Source organism: Sinocyclocheilus anshuiensis, unplaced genomic scaffold, assembly GCF_001515605.1.
Source record: "Sinocyclocheilus anshuiensis isolate Anshui unplaced genomic scaffold, SAMN03320099.WGS_v1.1 scaffold628, whole genome shotgun sequence".
Taxonomy (NCBI): Eukaryota; Metazoa; Chordata; class Actinopteri; order Cypriniformes; family Cyprinidae; genus Sinocyclocheilus; species Sinocyclocheilus anshuiensis.
Window position 1 is genome coordinate 597,790 of NW_015555750.1, and position 12,325 is coordinate 610,114.

General features: G+C 38.0%; 1 protein-coding gene across 1 annotated transcript in view; it reads left to right on the forward strand.

The window, feature by feature from the left end:
- LOC107673712 (neural cell adhesion molecule 2) overlaps positions 1-11,603 on the forward strand; it is a 239,412-nt gene extending 227,809 nt beyond the window's left edge. Inside the window, exons 16-17 of the mRNA XM_016467446.1 lie at positions 7,644-7,848; positions 9,824-11,603. Coding sequence (XP_016322932.1) covers positions 7,644-7,848; positions 9,824-9,938 — 320 coding nt within the window. The 3' untranslated portion in view covers positions 9,939-11,603. The remainder of the gene's footprint in view (positions 1-7,643; positions 7,849-9,823) is intronic.
- Positions 11,604-12,325: the final 722 nt, after the last annotated feature.

A 12,325-nucleotide genomic window follows, 5' to 3' on the forward strand; every position in this document is an offset into this window, starting at 1 on the left:
CTTGATTTTTTTTTTTTTTTTTTTTGATAGATGTTTGGAATAGAGGATAAATGTGTAATGGTGTCGATGTAAGCATTTTGCTTTGAGTGTATGGGGTCCCAGGTTCATATCTTCTCTAAGCAAGCAAAATTGCAGCTGTCCGTGAGTGGATTTATATTAGGGGATGCAACTGATGAACACAAAAGTGTAGCTGCAAGCTATTTCATAAAGTGGTGAGGACAATGTCCTCACAATGCCACCATATACTGCTAGAAAAAGATGGATGGATGGATGGATGGATGGATAGAACAAGTCAGTCATTTTATTTCATTTTATCTTTTTAGTACATGATAAACAAAATATGCCTTGCAGTCTGCTGTTGGGACAAAATGCCTGTCCTGAAAAATGCCATGATATTGACAGATGATATTTAAATTTTGTCTGGACTTGTACAATTATGTATGAAATGTTCCTAGAGGCAGTGTCAGTGCATGCATAGGTATACATCTGAGAGTGTGTGTGTGTTGACAGCACTGCTTCTCAGCAGCTTGGATTTACCTTGTTAATTCAATGTCATTTGTATATTCTCTCCCAACTCCTCCTCATCCTTTCCTTTTTCTCTCCCTCTCCGCCTGCACCCCTTCATCCCCACTGGCCCACGCTCTTATTTATAATTCTATTGTGCTTCGTCTCGTTGTTTCACTCTAAACAATCCTGCTCTCCAATTCCCACCTAATGAATTATGCAACGCATTCTGGGCCACATCGCAAATCGCTGGGCTTTTTGTTTTGCAATGAACTGCCACTAAACTTCCCTTTCTGTGTGCCTATAAACGCCCTGCGATCTTTTCAATCAAACAAACCTTTACAACGGACACTGGTTTGGACTGCTCACTCACTCTTCGCTTGTATGTCAACATTATTGTCACATTCACCCCTGGTTATTTCCTGACCTGCACCCAAATAATCTGTTTATCTCATTTGTACTCTTGTAATCATCTGTTCTATTAACCCACTGCTATGGTGTTGTGAATAAACCGCTTTTCATTCTCTCGCGTGACCTTCTGTGTGCGTAACCATCCTGTGCTGGCTCCACACACCTACTGTATGTCTTTCCCTCTTCCTTCCCGTTCCCTCTCCCCTCCATCTCATTGCAGATCAGTGTTGCGAGCCCCCTCCAACCGGACGTGGACATCTCCCTGTGCAGCCCATCTATGCAGTGAACGTCTTCGGAGCTTCTCTGTCACTGTTGCTGTGCTTGTGTCTGTGTTGACATTGCTCCATCTTCACCTTGCCTGGAATGAGCCCAAAAGACTAAGCCATGGATTTTTTTTGCCCCCACCAATGGCTCGCTGAGCCTCAGCCATGTTCATTGCCCCTTCTGGTGGCGTTATTGTCCATGCTTGTGAGCTGATCTCACTATCCTGGCCACCTTCCATGCCAAAACCAGCCTCTTTGTCCATAAAGGTTTTGCACATTATTAACAACAAAGGAAGAGGAAAAACTGAGTGGTTCATTTGTTCTCTACCTGTAACAGTAGCAATCCGACCCCGAGTTTTATGTTTAATGAGCTCCTTTTTGCTGGTGTTTACAAAGAACAGTATAAGCCACCAGCGTGAGGGCTTTTCCATCTTCTGTGCATCCACAGGCTCTTTTGTTTTGGTTTATTATGACTATGGGAAATGTCAGCAGTTGCATCGCTTGAGAGAATGCATTTAATGATGTTGCTGATATGCGCATACAGAGATATACAATGCAGCACTCATTAAATGGAGTCAAGTAGGATTTCAAATTGATATGACTTTTAAACACTGGTATCATAAATCAAACAGGCCGACTTTCTGTTACCAGTAATATGAGAAACATAAAACAAGGTTTCTCTCTCCCAGTGATTCAAAATATAATGCACATGAATTTTTATTCTCTGGGTACACCTCTGGCAGAGATGTTGTCGTGCTACTTTATTGTATATTCTCAGTATTGATGAGGAACAACATGAGTAACTGGAATTGTTTGCAGTCTGTGAATTTGTGAAGAATGTTGCTGCCATGAAGGAGATGTAGTATATGAATACAGTGAATTAAGCTAACAGTCATTTTTACATGTAATTGTACAGGACTAAAATCAGGTCTACACTACCGTTCAAGAGTTTTGGGTCAGTAAGACATTTAATAAAGGCTGCATTTATTTGATCAAAAATACAGTTAAAAAAAAAAGCTATATTTCGAAATATTATTACAATTTTAAAAAATGGTTTCTGTTTTTATGTATTTTAAAATGTAATTTCTTCCTGTTTTGGCAATGCTGAAATTTCAGCAGCCTTACTCCAGTCTTCAGTGTCACATGATCCTTCATGAAAATATGAAAATATTTTTTGAAGATTCTTCAATTAATAGAAGGTTTTAAAAAATGCATTCATTTGACAACATACATGTCTTTTTAATCACCTTAGCTGAATAAAAGTATCAATTTCTTTAAAAAAAATTATACTGACCTTAAACCTTTAAATGGTAGAATGGACATGCTTCACTTTTCTTGACTTTCCGGATGCAGTATTGCAATCTTGATTTGATGAAGTGGTGTGCTGTAGTCAGTTACATGAAGTTTATTTGTTTTCTGTCATCAGAAGTATACATTTTAAGATCCATTAAATGTGAAGTGCATAACAATAGATTGTGCTTTTCTCATGCAACATGTTTGAAGAAACTATTTGAATTCATGTCAAAAGTAGCATAGAAATCTTTCGGCATTTCTCAAATAAACCAGCTTACTCTGATGCAATAACTACAGCCTCTTAACTCAGATTCCAAACACTAATCATGGTTTATCCTTGTACCAGTGAACCAGTTAATGTAGAACACTGACACATAAAGCAGTTTGTGTTCATCGTTTGGTTTATTAAAGAGGGTCAAATGCAAAAGCATTGAATTATCTGAATCCTTTTCTTGCACATAATAGCTCGAAATATTGACTAGTAAAGCAATCAAGGAAAGATAAACATATTGAATAAGTCTCTGTCAATGCTGAAGGGCTATTTAGCAGAATTACTAATGACAAGGTTCCTTATTTTTAACTGAAGCAGTGAAAACAGGTATCAGTGATTGATCTTAAGTTTGTAGAAGGTAAGATGTCAGACTCTGATCTTTATCATCTCTGTCAGCTTTTTTTTTTCTCCTTTTGTAAAAAAGGTATTGAGCTTCTGGGGGGGGTGTAACAGACATTCCTTGGTGCAATGTGTTTAGTTGCAGTCGGTCAATACGTTTTGAAGTTCACAGCATGGAATCACAATTAGGATTGCATAATGTTTTGCGGTTGGGAGTTGTAAATTTTTATCATTGTACATTGTAAAAAAGGTGAGAGGTTTTAATACCCTCATGGCATACCTGACCTAATTAAGACAATCGTAAATCAATGGAGGTCAGGTCAATGGAGACTATTAATCTTGATCATCTCTACGTGCTGCCCTCTCTATTCTCTCATTACACAGCAATAGAACATTGAGTTTCATTTATGGGCATGTCATATTGTTCTCGTTAAAAGAAAAGGTCTGAAACCAAGTCCATTAAAGCCCTTATTTCCTAATGTGGCTTGACTTCTTATAAGATTAGAATGGCTCTTTGTTGACGGTTCCAGCTGGAAAAGATTCCAGCAAATGAAAATGGACCTGTTGTTTTACTGCTGTCCATTACAGCTGATCACACTGACCATAAATAAGCTTTTTTTGGCTTCAAGAAGAGAAATAAGCGAAGTCCATCCAGCTAGCCAGAGTACAGCCATTCATTCTAAAGCCAGGTGTGTGACATTATAAATCAGAAGGTATCAGACATTTCCTTAAATAACACAAGCAACAATGTGTCTCCAATACAGAGAAAGGAAAAACATTGTAGAGCTTTTAAATATTTAAAAAAATATCTTCAAAACAATGTGTGATTTGCAGAAGATACAAAGTCATACAGGTTTGAAGCTGCATGAGGGTGAGTACATGATGTCATTATTGTATAAAAATTATGTTAAAATAAAATTAATGAAAGATGTTTATTGAAACATACAGAACAACAATCAGCAGCAAAAATTATTTCAGAGCCTCCATTTGAATGTGAAATTCATGATGACATTAATTTGGAATTATGTTGTGTTCGTACATAACCAACTAATGAAATGGTTACTATAATGTTAATTTTCATTGATACACTTCAAGCGTTATAGAGAACTCTATTGAAGGTATGGAAAAGTGACGTCTAATTGGTGCCACTTGACACCCATTTCATTCGTTCTGACCGATCAGTACAACCTCATGCTGCGCAAAGACATCTTTGCCACTGATAATGGCTATCCTGACGGCAGTCGGTCTATTAATCGTTTAACGGCTAGAGGGTCCCTTCTGCTCGTCAAGCATAGCGTCTTAATGAGCATCAGAGTCTTTAAACCATAATTATGGAGTCATGCTTGGCATGTGTCCTCTGTGTAGGTAGTGCAGGGGTTGCTGGGCCAGCATAGGGTGAGGAGAGGAGGAGGAGTCTTAAACTCGAGAACTTTTCCATAATGGCCAAAGCTTTAAATTACCTCAGGACTCCAGAAGGAAGCCTTTCAGCCTGAAGATAAGAAAACGGTCTCATTTTATGGAGTGCTCTTTGGGTTTTATGGGTTGATTAGTAAAAAAGGACCAAACTGTCACTGGTCAGCTCAATAATTTCACTTAATACAACCCAGGAAGCTATAAAAGTGCCATTTTAGGTGGGCTAGGTGGGTACTTTGGCCGTTTAGTAGCTTGTAACAAAAAACATTTTTTTTTTTTTAATGGCACATCTAATACATTTGGCAAAACATTTGCTTGGCTGTTCATGAGGGCATCATTTCCACAGTATTTTACTGTCTTAAGGCAAAGTCACACGGCACTGAATAACGACAACAGACACGTTTGTCGGGTTTGGTCAGATGAGTGTGTTACCTCTATCGCCGTTTGTTGCCGTTGGTCGGCACTTGGTTTCGCGGCATGATTTATTGAGTCTTGGAATGTCTATGAAGGAACGTACTGTACTCTGGTGATTGTCGGCGTTGATCTCCATCTGTCGTGAACTGACCTTAAAGCTTCCTTAGAAGATATTTACTTTGGTTTGACTGATTTGCATTCTTTAGACTTCTTCCTGTCCCCATGTGACATTTAAGTTATCATGAAATTGCATTTGCAATCCTATTTTCTTATTTAAATTATTGCATTTTTGAGTGAAGCTAAATTTTAAATGAAAGAAAAGCAGGGTGGGAATTTATTTTGTCCATCAGAAGTTGATTCAATCGTGAAAAAGGATTTCTATATCAAAGAGTTGAAAAAGTTGGGACTGATAATGTCAGCACAGAAGTGAACGTCATTTCAGAATTGGAGAAAGTTCTTATATTGTGATTAAAGTTTGCCATGCATTTTTTTTTTTTGCTGGAATAAGCAACAACGAAAATTCACAAAACCAAGAACAGGTATTATGGTAAAAGTTCTATTTTGATTTCATTTTTACTTAAAGTGGCATAGAGACCCCAATACACATTTTTAAATATTTCAACAGGTATGGAAGTGTTGCGCGCGCGCGTGTGTGTGTGTGTGTGTGTGTGTGTGTGTGTGTGTGTGTGTGTGTGTACGCACACCATTTCAGTTTGATTACACTCGAGAAAATGTTATATAATCAAACTATAAGGGTAATGACTGTAGCACACTTAGAAAGAGGCTTACTTGTTCCTGTCATAGCACATCAAATGCATTTGCCAAACATTTACGGGGCTATTCACAATGTAAGGGTGTAATTTCCATGGTATTTTACTATAATCTGAAACCTCCTCATAACAGATTTACTCTGGTTTGACTGAAGTCTATTTTTAAAACCCCTTCCTGTCTCCAGCTTTCAGCATTTATTGGTGTCGTAAGTGCAGAGGTAAGTGTTTGAATGATTAAGCGGCACAGCTCAAAGGCTGAGGGATATACAGTACTTCAACCTTGAAGAGAGTGCATTAACAGGGTCTCACACGCTCCTGCTGCCTATACGTCACGCTGAAAGTTTTTCCATGTAAAAGTGTTCCAAACTAGAAAACCGTGGTTCTGTTTAAGCCCTACTTAGTCATGTATCAGCGTGACACAGCCATTAAGCCCCACGCATGATTACAAGCTTCATTACCTTGTCAATCATCTGCTGGGATCCCACCCACAGACCTCCCTTCAGTCCAGACACAATCAATCGAGCTTGAGTTATTGCTTCTCATTGCTGAGTCTCAATCACCGTTCGTACTTAATTAATTGAGTGCGTTGAACTCCGATGCGGATGGATCACGCCCATTTGTGGAACTTCAGGATAAGTGATATTAACGAGATGCTAAATTGAGCTTCTAATGATGTTATAAATCAACAACAAATCAGCTATAGGAGCGGAGACACATTTCTCAGGGAGAGCAAGGCTCAAGATGGTGAAAAACAGATGCGTTGGCTGATAAGTCATGCATCAAAAGTAAAACCATACCAGGGTCAATAAATCTGAGGTCTTTGAGAGCAGCTTGTTCATGTATGAATTGATATGCTGTTGCATGGAGACATTTGAAAATAGTCGAAAGATCGTGATGGACAAACGATCTTCCTAATCTGAAGTTTTGAGGTCATAATCGTATAGGTTTAAATAAGGACAATTATAAACATCACAGTTCCTTCTGTAATGTTGATGTTGTTCATAGAATTTGAAATGCACATTCCTGGTTGAGGTGTCATTTAAGCAACACACTGTTATAGTTTTTGTTAATATTTTCAATTAAAATTTATTTTCATATAATCTGTTTTCACTTTAAATTTTGTTCAAGTTTTAGTAATTTTGTTGTCATTTTTATTAGTTTTGGTGTTTTATATATGTTTATATCTTTATTTATTAGTTTTAGTTTAGTGTTTTTTACAGTAGTTATTTTACACTGCAGAAGTGGAAACCTGCAATTGATGCCTTAAAGAACTATTTCTACCTGTTTTAACCCATAAAAAAGTAGTTTTGTTGATATAAATTTGTCTTTAGGTTGATTCATTGATATAAAAAAATATTTTTGCTTTGAATAAAACCAGACAGCTACTGAATTGCTCAGTTTTCTCTTCTGTTTAGCATGCCTGTCTTCCTCCCATCTAACATGTGTCACTTTTCTCACTCTGATGCCCTGTCACTGTGTCCAGATCAAACCACAGACTTCTGGGATGCTTTTGCTAATGGCAATGCTACTTTCAACAGCATGTGTGATTGATGTGTTTAGAGCAGCAGCGTTGCCCAGAAAGTTCCTTCAAAATGGATGTTTTCTTCTGAATAGGTTCTCAGACAGCCTCATTTTCTCATGCAAAGTCTTTAGAGTTTAAAAATGTCACCAGAGTTGCATCACCTTAATGATAAACTCAATGCAAACTTAAATTACATGAGGTACCTACATTTAGTGTATTGTTGGTAGAAGATTGTTGTTATATTATGTTTAATGAATGTTTTAATTGACTTTTACATCCCTTCCCAGTTCCAGCAATTGCTTTTGGCAGTGACTATTTTATTTAATTTTTTTACACAATTTAACTCTGGATTTTTATCTCTGAAATTTGAAAATAACTGTAGATAGAGTGTTGTGTTGTTGAGGCGCATCATTGATTGCTATGTGTGCATTCTGTCTCAGCAGATTCGCTGTTCAGCGGCCTAGGCCTGGGCGCAGTGGTTGGGCTGGGGTTAGCTGGCCTGCTGCTGCTGCTCGTGCTAGTGGACGTCAGCTGCTTCTTCCTGCGCCAGTGCGGCATGCTCATGTGCATCACCCGCAAGCTCTGCAGCAAAAAGACAGCCACAAGCGGCAAGAGCAAAGAGCTAGAGGAGGGCAAAGCTGCCTACCTGTGAGTATCCCTTCTGCATCAGTTATGCATTTATTTAACATACGCTATTTTCATCATATGAAAATTTGACGCTAATTCAAGAGATTTAAAAATAAAGCAAAATACTTTTACAAGCAACAAGATATTACTTGTTGAATAATTAAGTTATTTTATTTAATGACAAATTCAGTTGAATTTTTTTTTGCCTTAGAAATTACAAAAATGGCAAATGTACAGGTACATGATACACTGTTTTCTGTGACTTTAATTCCCATATAAATACATGTATTGAAATTCTTATTTATGGCCTATATGCCATAGCATATTTAAGAAAAATTTATATTTAAAAGTAAAAAAAAAAAGCTGGCAATCATTTTCACTCAACACTGAAAAAAAATAATTGGTGAAATAATTTCCACTAAAAAATTGCTAGTAAATTTCACAATCGATTACAAAAACAGCAAGTGACATTAAATTGAATGTAACATTTTGAAGTAGAAAAACTGAAATGGTATTTTCTTGTAAAACGTTCTCAAATGACAGCTTCAATCAAATATCAGTTAGAAAAAATAACATGCTACTTTCCATAGAAAGTAATAATGTAACATCATCAATTTTTGTTATGAGTACCACATTGAAGTGCATTACTTAAGTAAACGTAAAAGTAACGTTACCTGTAAACCTTACACTGGCTATAACAGATTGTCATCAGTTGCCAGCAAGACATGCTGCAATACAAAGTCCTCAAGTTATGCAGAAATAGACAGGTGTGACAGAGCAACAGTTGTACAGTAGCAGTTAATCAGTATTTATTTCTGCATGTGCGTCAAAAAAGTACTTAGTGTGCAGTCTTATCAGTTCGTTGATTATGAATCACTCCTTTGACTTATGCAATCTATGGTTTATTGCTTGATGAGTATACTATGTGTTTTTGCCCCTGGCTAGTGTCTTCACGGTTCTTGACACATTTCCTCTGTAGACTTTGTCCTTTGGTTTGCAGGATCACTGATCTGTAGTTATGCAGTGCCAGTCTAAGTCTTTCCCAGCTGGAAAAACTCCTGTCAGGTTTACTTGGCTAAAAGTTCAAAGAGATTAAGGGCTGTGATTGTCTTCAGCTCCAATAACAAGCAGCACGGCTTTGATGTTCTAGCATGCAGACTATTGCGTTCATCTGATATGCACTCTATACTTACCCAAAGGCACCGGCCTAGACTTTAATAATGTTATTAGAGTGATGATGATCCCAGTGAACAGAGGCTGGTTCCTTTCCAGTATAATCCTATGTGATGAAGAGCCACACAGGGGTCTTTGAGATAATGCACAGACACGACTGTGCGTCACAGTGCTCACTATGTGGCCCAAGAGGATCACACAAATAACCCATTTTTTTTAGGATGCATTCAGTTGAAAAGTGACCGTAGATATTGTTTACATTGTTACAAAAAAATCAGTTTCAAATGTAAATATAAAAAAATGTATCACGGTGAACAACCATTTTCAGCATTGATAATAATAAGCAAATCAGCATATTAGAATGATTTCTGAAGGATAATGGGACCTTGAAGACTGAAGCAATGGCTGCTGAAAATTCAGATTTGCCATCACAGGAATAAATTACATTTTAAAATATGTATTTAAATAGAAAACAGTCATTTTAAATGTTAATAATATTTCTGAATATTTTACTGTAACTTTTGATTTAATATAATCTTTTGAGCATAAGAAAGTATTTTCAAAAACATTCAAAATCTGTTTGTGTAGTTCAGTGCTGGGTACAAACCTGAGCCCAAGCCACCTTTTCAAGCATGAAAAGTTCATAAAACTAACCAAACGAACCGACCTGTGGTGATAAATGGACTCTGGTCTGCAAAAAGCACCCTAAGTCTCAATTTTAGCCTCAGGGGACCCACAGTATCCAGTTGTTAATTGAAAATGTGTTTTTGTCGACCCTGTCAAACTGACCACGTGCACCTGCTGTTTTTTTTTCTTTCCACAGGAAACTGCCACTAAAAGAGGAAAACGGCAAGGAGACGCTGAAACCAGACACAATCGAAATCAAAGTTCACGGTGACAACAGCCTACACATGACACATGAGGACAGTAAAGCGTAATGGAGGCCCTGCTATCCTCTAAAAGAACATGCAAAGTGAGCCACCCGGAGACCAACAGCAAGCAAACTAATGAGAATACAAGCAAGAACACGCCAACCAATTGTAAGATCCTTTGTTAGAGACTCGTCGTCGGGGTATCAGAAGAGGCCACGCGATAACTGCTTTGTGAAACATTTTTCGGAGGTTGCCGCTCAACAAACAGGCTCCTGTTTATTTGTGCTTGTTCTTGCTTGTTTTGGGCCTCTTTTTTTTTTTTGGTTTGTTTTTTTTGGTTTTGTTTTTTCAAGGCTTTGCTGTTGCTTTGAGTCTGATTCTTTGTTACTTAAAGAGGTTGGGTTTCCGCCGTAAGCTTCATGTTTTCTCTTGCTCTCTCATTCCCTCTTTCTTTGGGATCCGGTTGTTGCACTTTTCCAGTGTGGTTGCGCAAACATCGCTTTTTAATGCAGTACGTGTAGAAATCCCCCACCTCTTTTTGCAGTCCGTGTTGTAGTTTTGGGTCACTGTTTGAGTAACGTGTTTATTTTCTAGCCTTTTTGCCACTATATGTCTCGCCCAAATGCAAAGAAATTACCAAATGCTCAGTAGCAAAGCGAGGATCAATCACACTTGACCTCAAACTGAGTACATGGTAAATGGGTGGTCCCGGTATTGAGCGCTGACACATGCCCAACTCTTCGGCTTGAATTATGAATTTGTCATAGATTACAAGTGTTTTTGTGGATGAAAATATGTCCTCGTTTTAAACGCTATTGTTTCATCAGAGTCAAAGGAGCATAGCTTGAGTCATACTTTCATGTCAAGATATTGCGGAAACAAAAAAAGAGTGCATTCCCTTTAGAAGCGTGTGAAAGTTTGTAAGTGGGTGCATCTGAGCATGGACGTGTTGTCTTTGGGGTGTTTGGATGCGTGTACTAGCGAGCATGGAGTGTAGAATGAGAGTGACATGTAAAGAAAGTAGAGGTTGCCAAGTTTTACGTGAATATAAGGAAAACATTATAAATACCTATTCAAGTACACCAATGTAAATATACTGGTTATTTCTTTAGAATGTTTCACAAACGAAAAAAATATGATTCATTCCAGGTTCTGTCTTAGTGTCACACATCACTGATTATGAATTATGTTTATCAAAATTGTCTATCTTTCAAAAAAGATATTGTGTCCAACTGACTGAAAGATATCAAGAGCTAAAGAAGGGCAGATGCCCAGGAAACTGGGTTCAGATGCATCACCGAGGTATCGCTATGTAGTTAGCTTTTTTTGGAAATCAAATCTATGCCATTTTGGGATCTTTTGAGAGAAGACGCTTTGGTTATATGAGAGATGAGGTGTCTGCCGGTGATCAGGATTTTAGTGTTGCAATAACATGGATGGGAATGGCATACTGCTTAGACGCATGATCATTTTACCAGAGTTTGAGAATTAAGTCTTGAGATCCATGTTCATGTTCACTGTAGTTTGGGCCAACAAATTTCTCCCAAAAAAGTTTTTTGCATTATTTCAGCATTGTATTTCATATACACCTGGCTCTCCACATTCAGCGCAATAGAACATTGTGGAATGTTGCCCATTTCTTTTCAGCAATCTAAAGGGAGCACTCCATAAGCCCAACTGTACTTGTGGAATTCTTGTAATCCAGTGTAATTTTTCTTCTGTAAATAAAAGTGTCCCAATATAAAAGTTTAAGTTATTTGGACTCTGCTTTTTTTAAGCATAGCACACATTTGTGTTACAGATCACTTGTCATAGTCTATGATAGTAACAAGAAAAGGCTGTGTTCCAAAACCTAGCAAGCTGTCAACAGGCAGTATTTTTAGGCTTCATGATTTGCGTATCAACAAAGATTGGCAGCAGAGGGTGGACATCTTTTAGCTAACTTCTAAGGCATTGCATTCATCCTTGACTGTAAAAATGTCATTAGGATGCATAGCAACATGCAAATCAACTTTGTCTTAAGTGCTGAGATGCGCTGATGAGTTGCTGTTGTGTAGAGCATCCTAAGTAAATCATTTGTGAGGGTCTGTTTCAGTTAGTATTGCCTGTGTGGGCATTAGACAGCAAGAATGCTCACTAGGTTTTGGAACACAGCCACTGGATATGTGGTGTGGGGAATGAATGTAGTTAAGATTCAATGGTCCTTAAAGGTTCCTGTCCTTGTCCTGGATCCGGTGACCTGTGGAAATGGAGAACCAGAATGGCTGACCACATTTGAAAGAAACCATCCATGTTTCCTTCGGGGTTCCCGCTGTGTGCTGCACCTTTAAGTGTAAGTACTGGAGAGCAAGTACAGACACACCCGGGCATTAGTGTCCTTGGCCTTGGCTGTCCACTGAGCACACATGGTCTGTAATCAGGGTGAACACTGTAGATAATGGCTGCCCAACTGA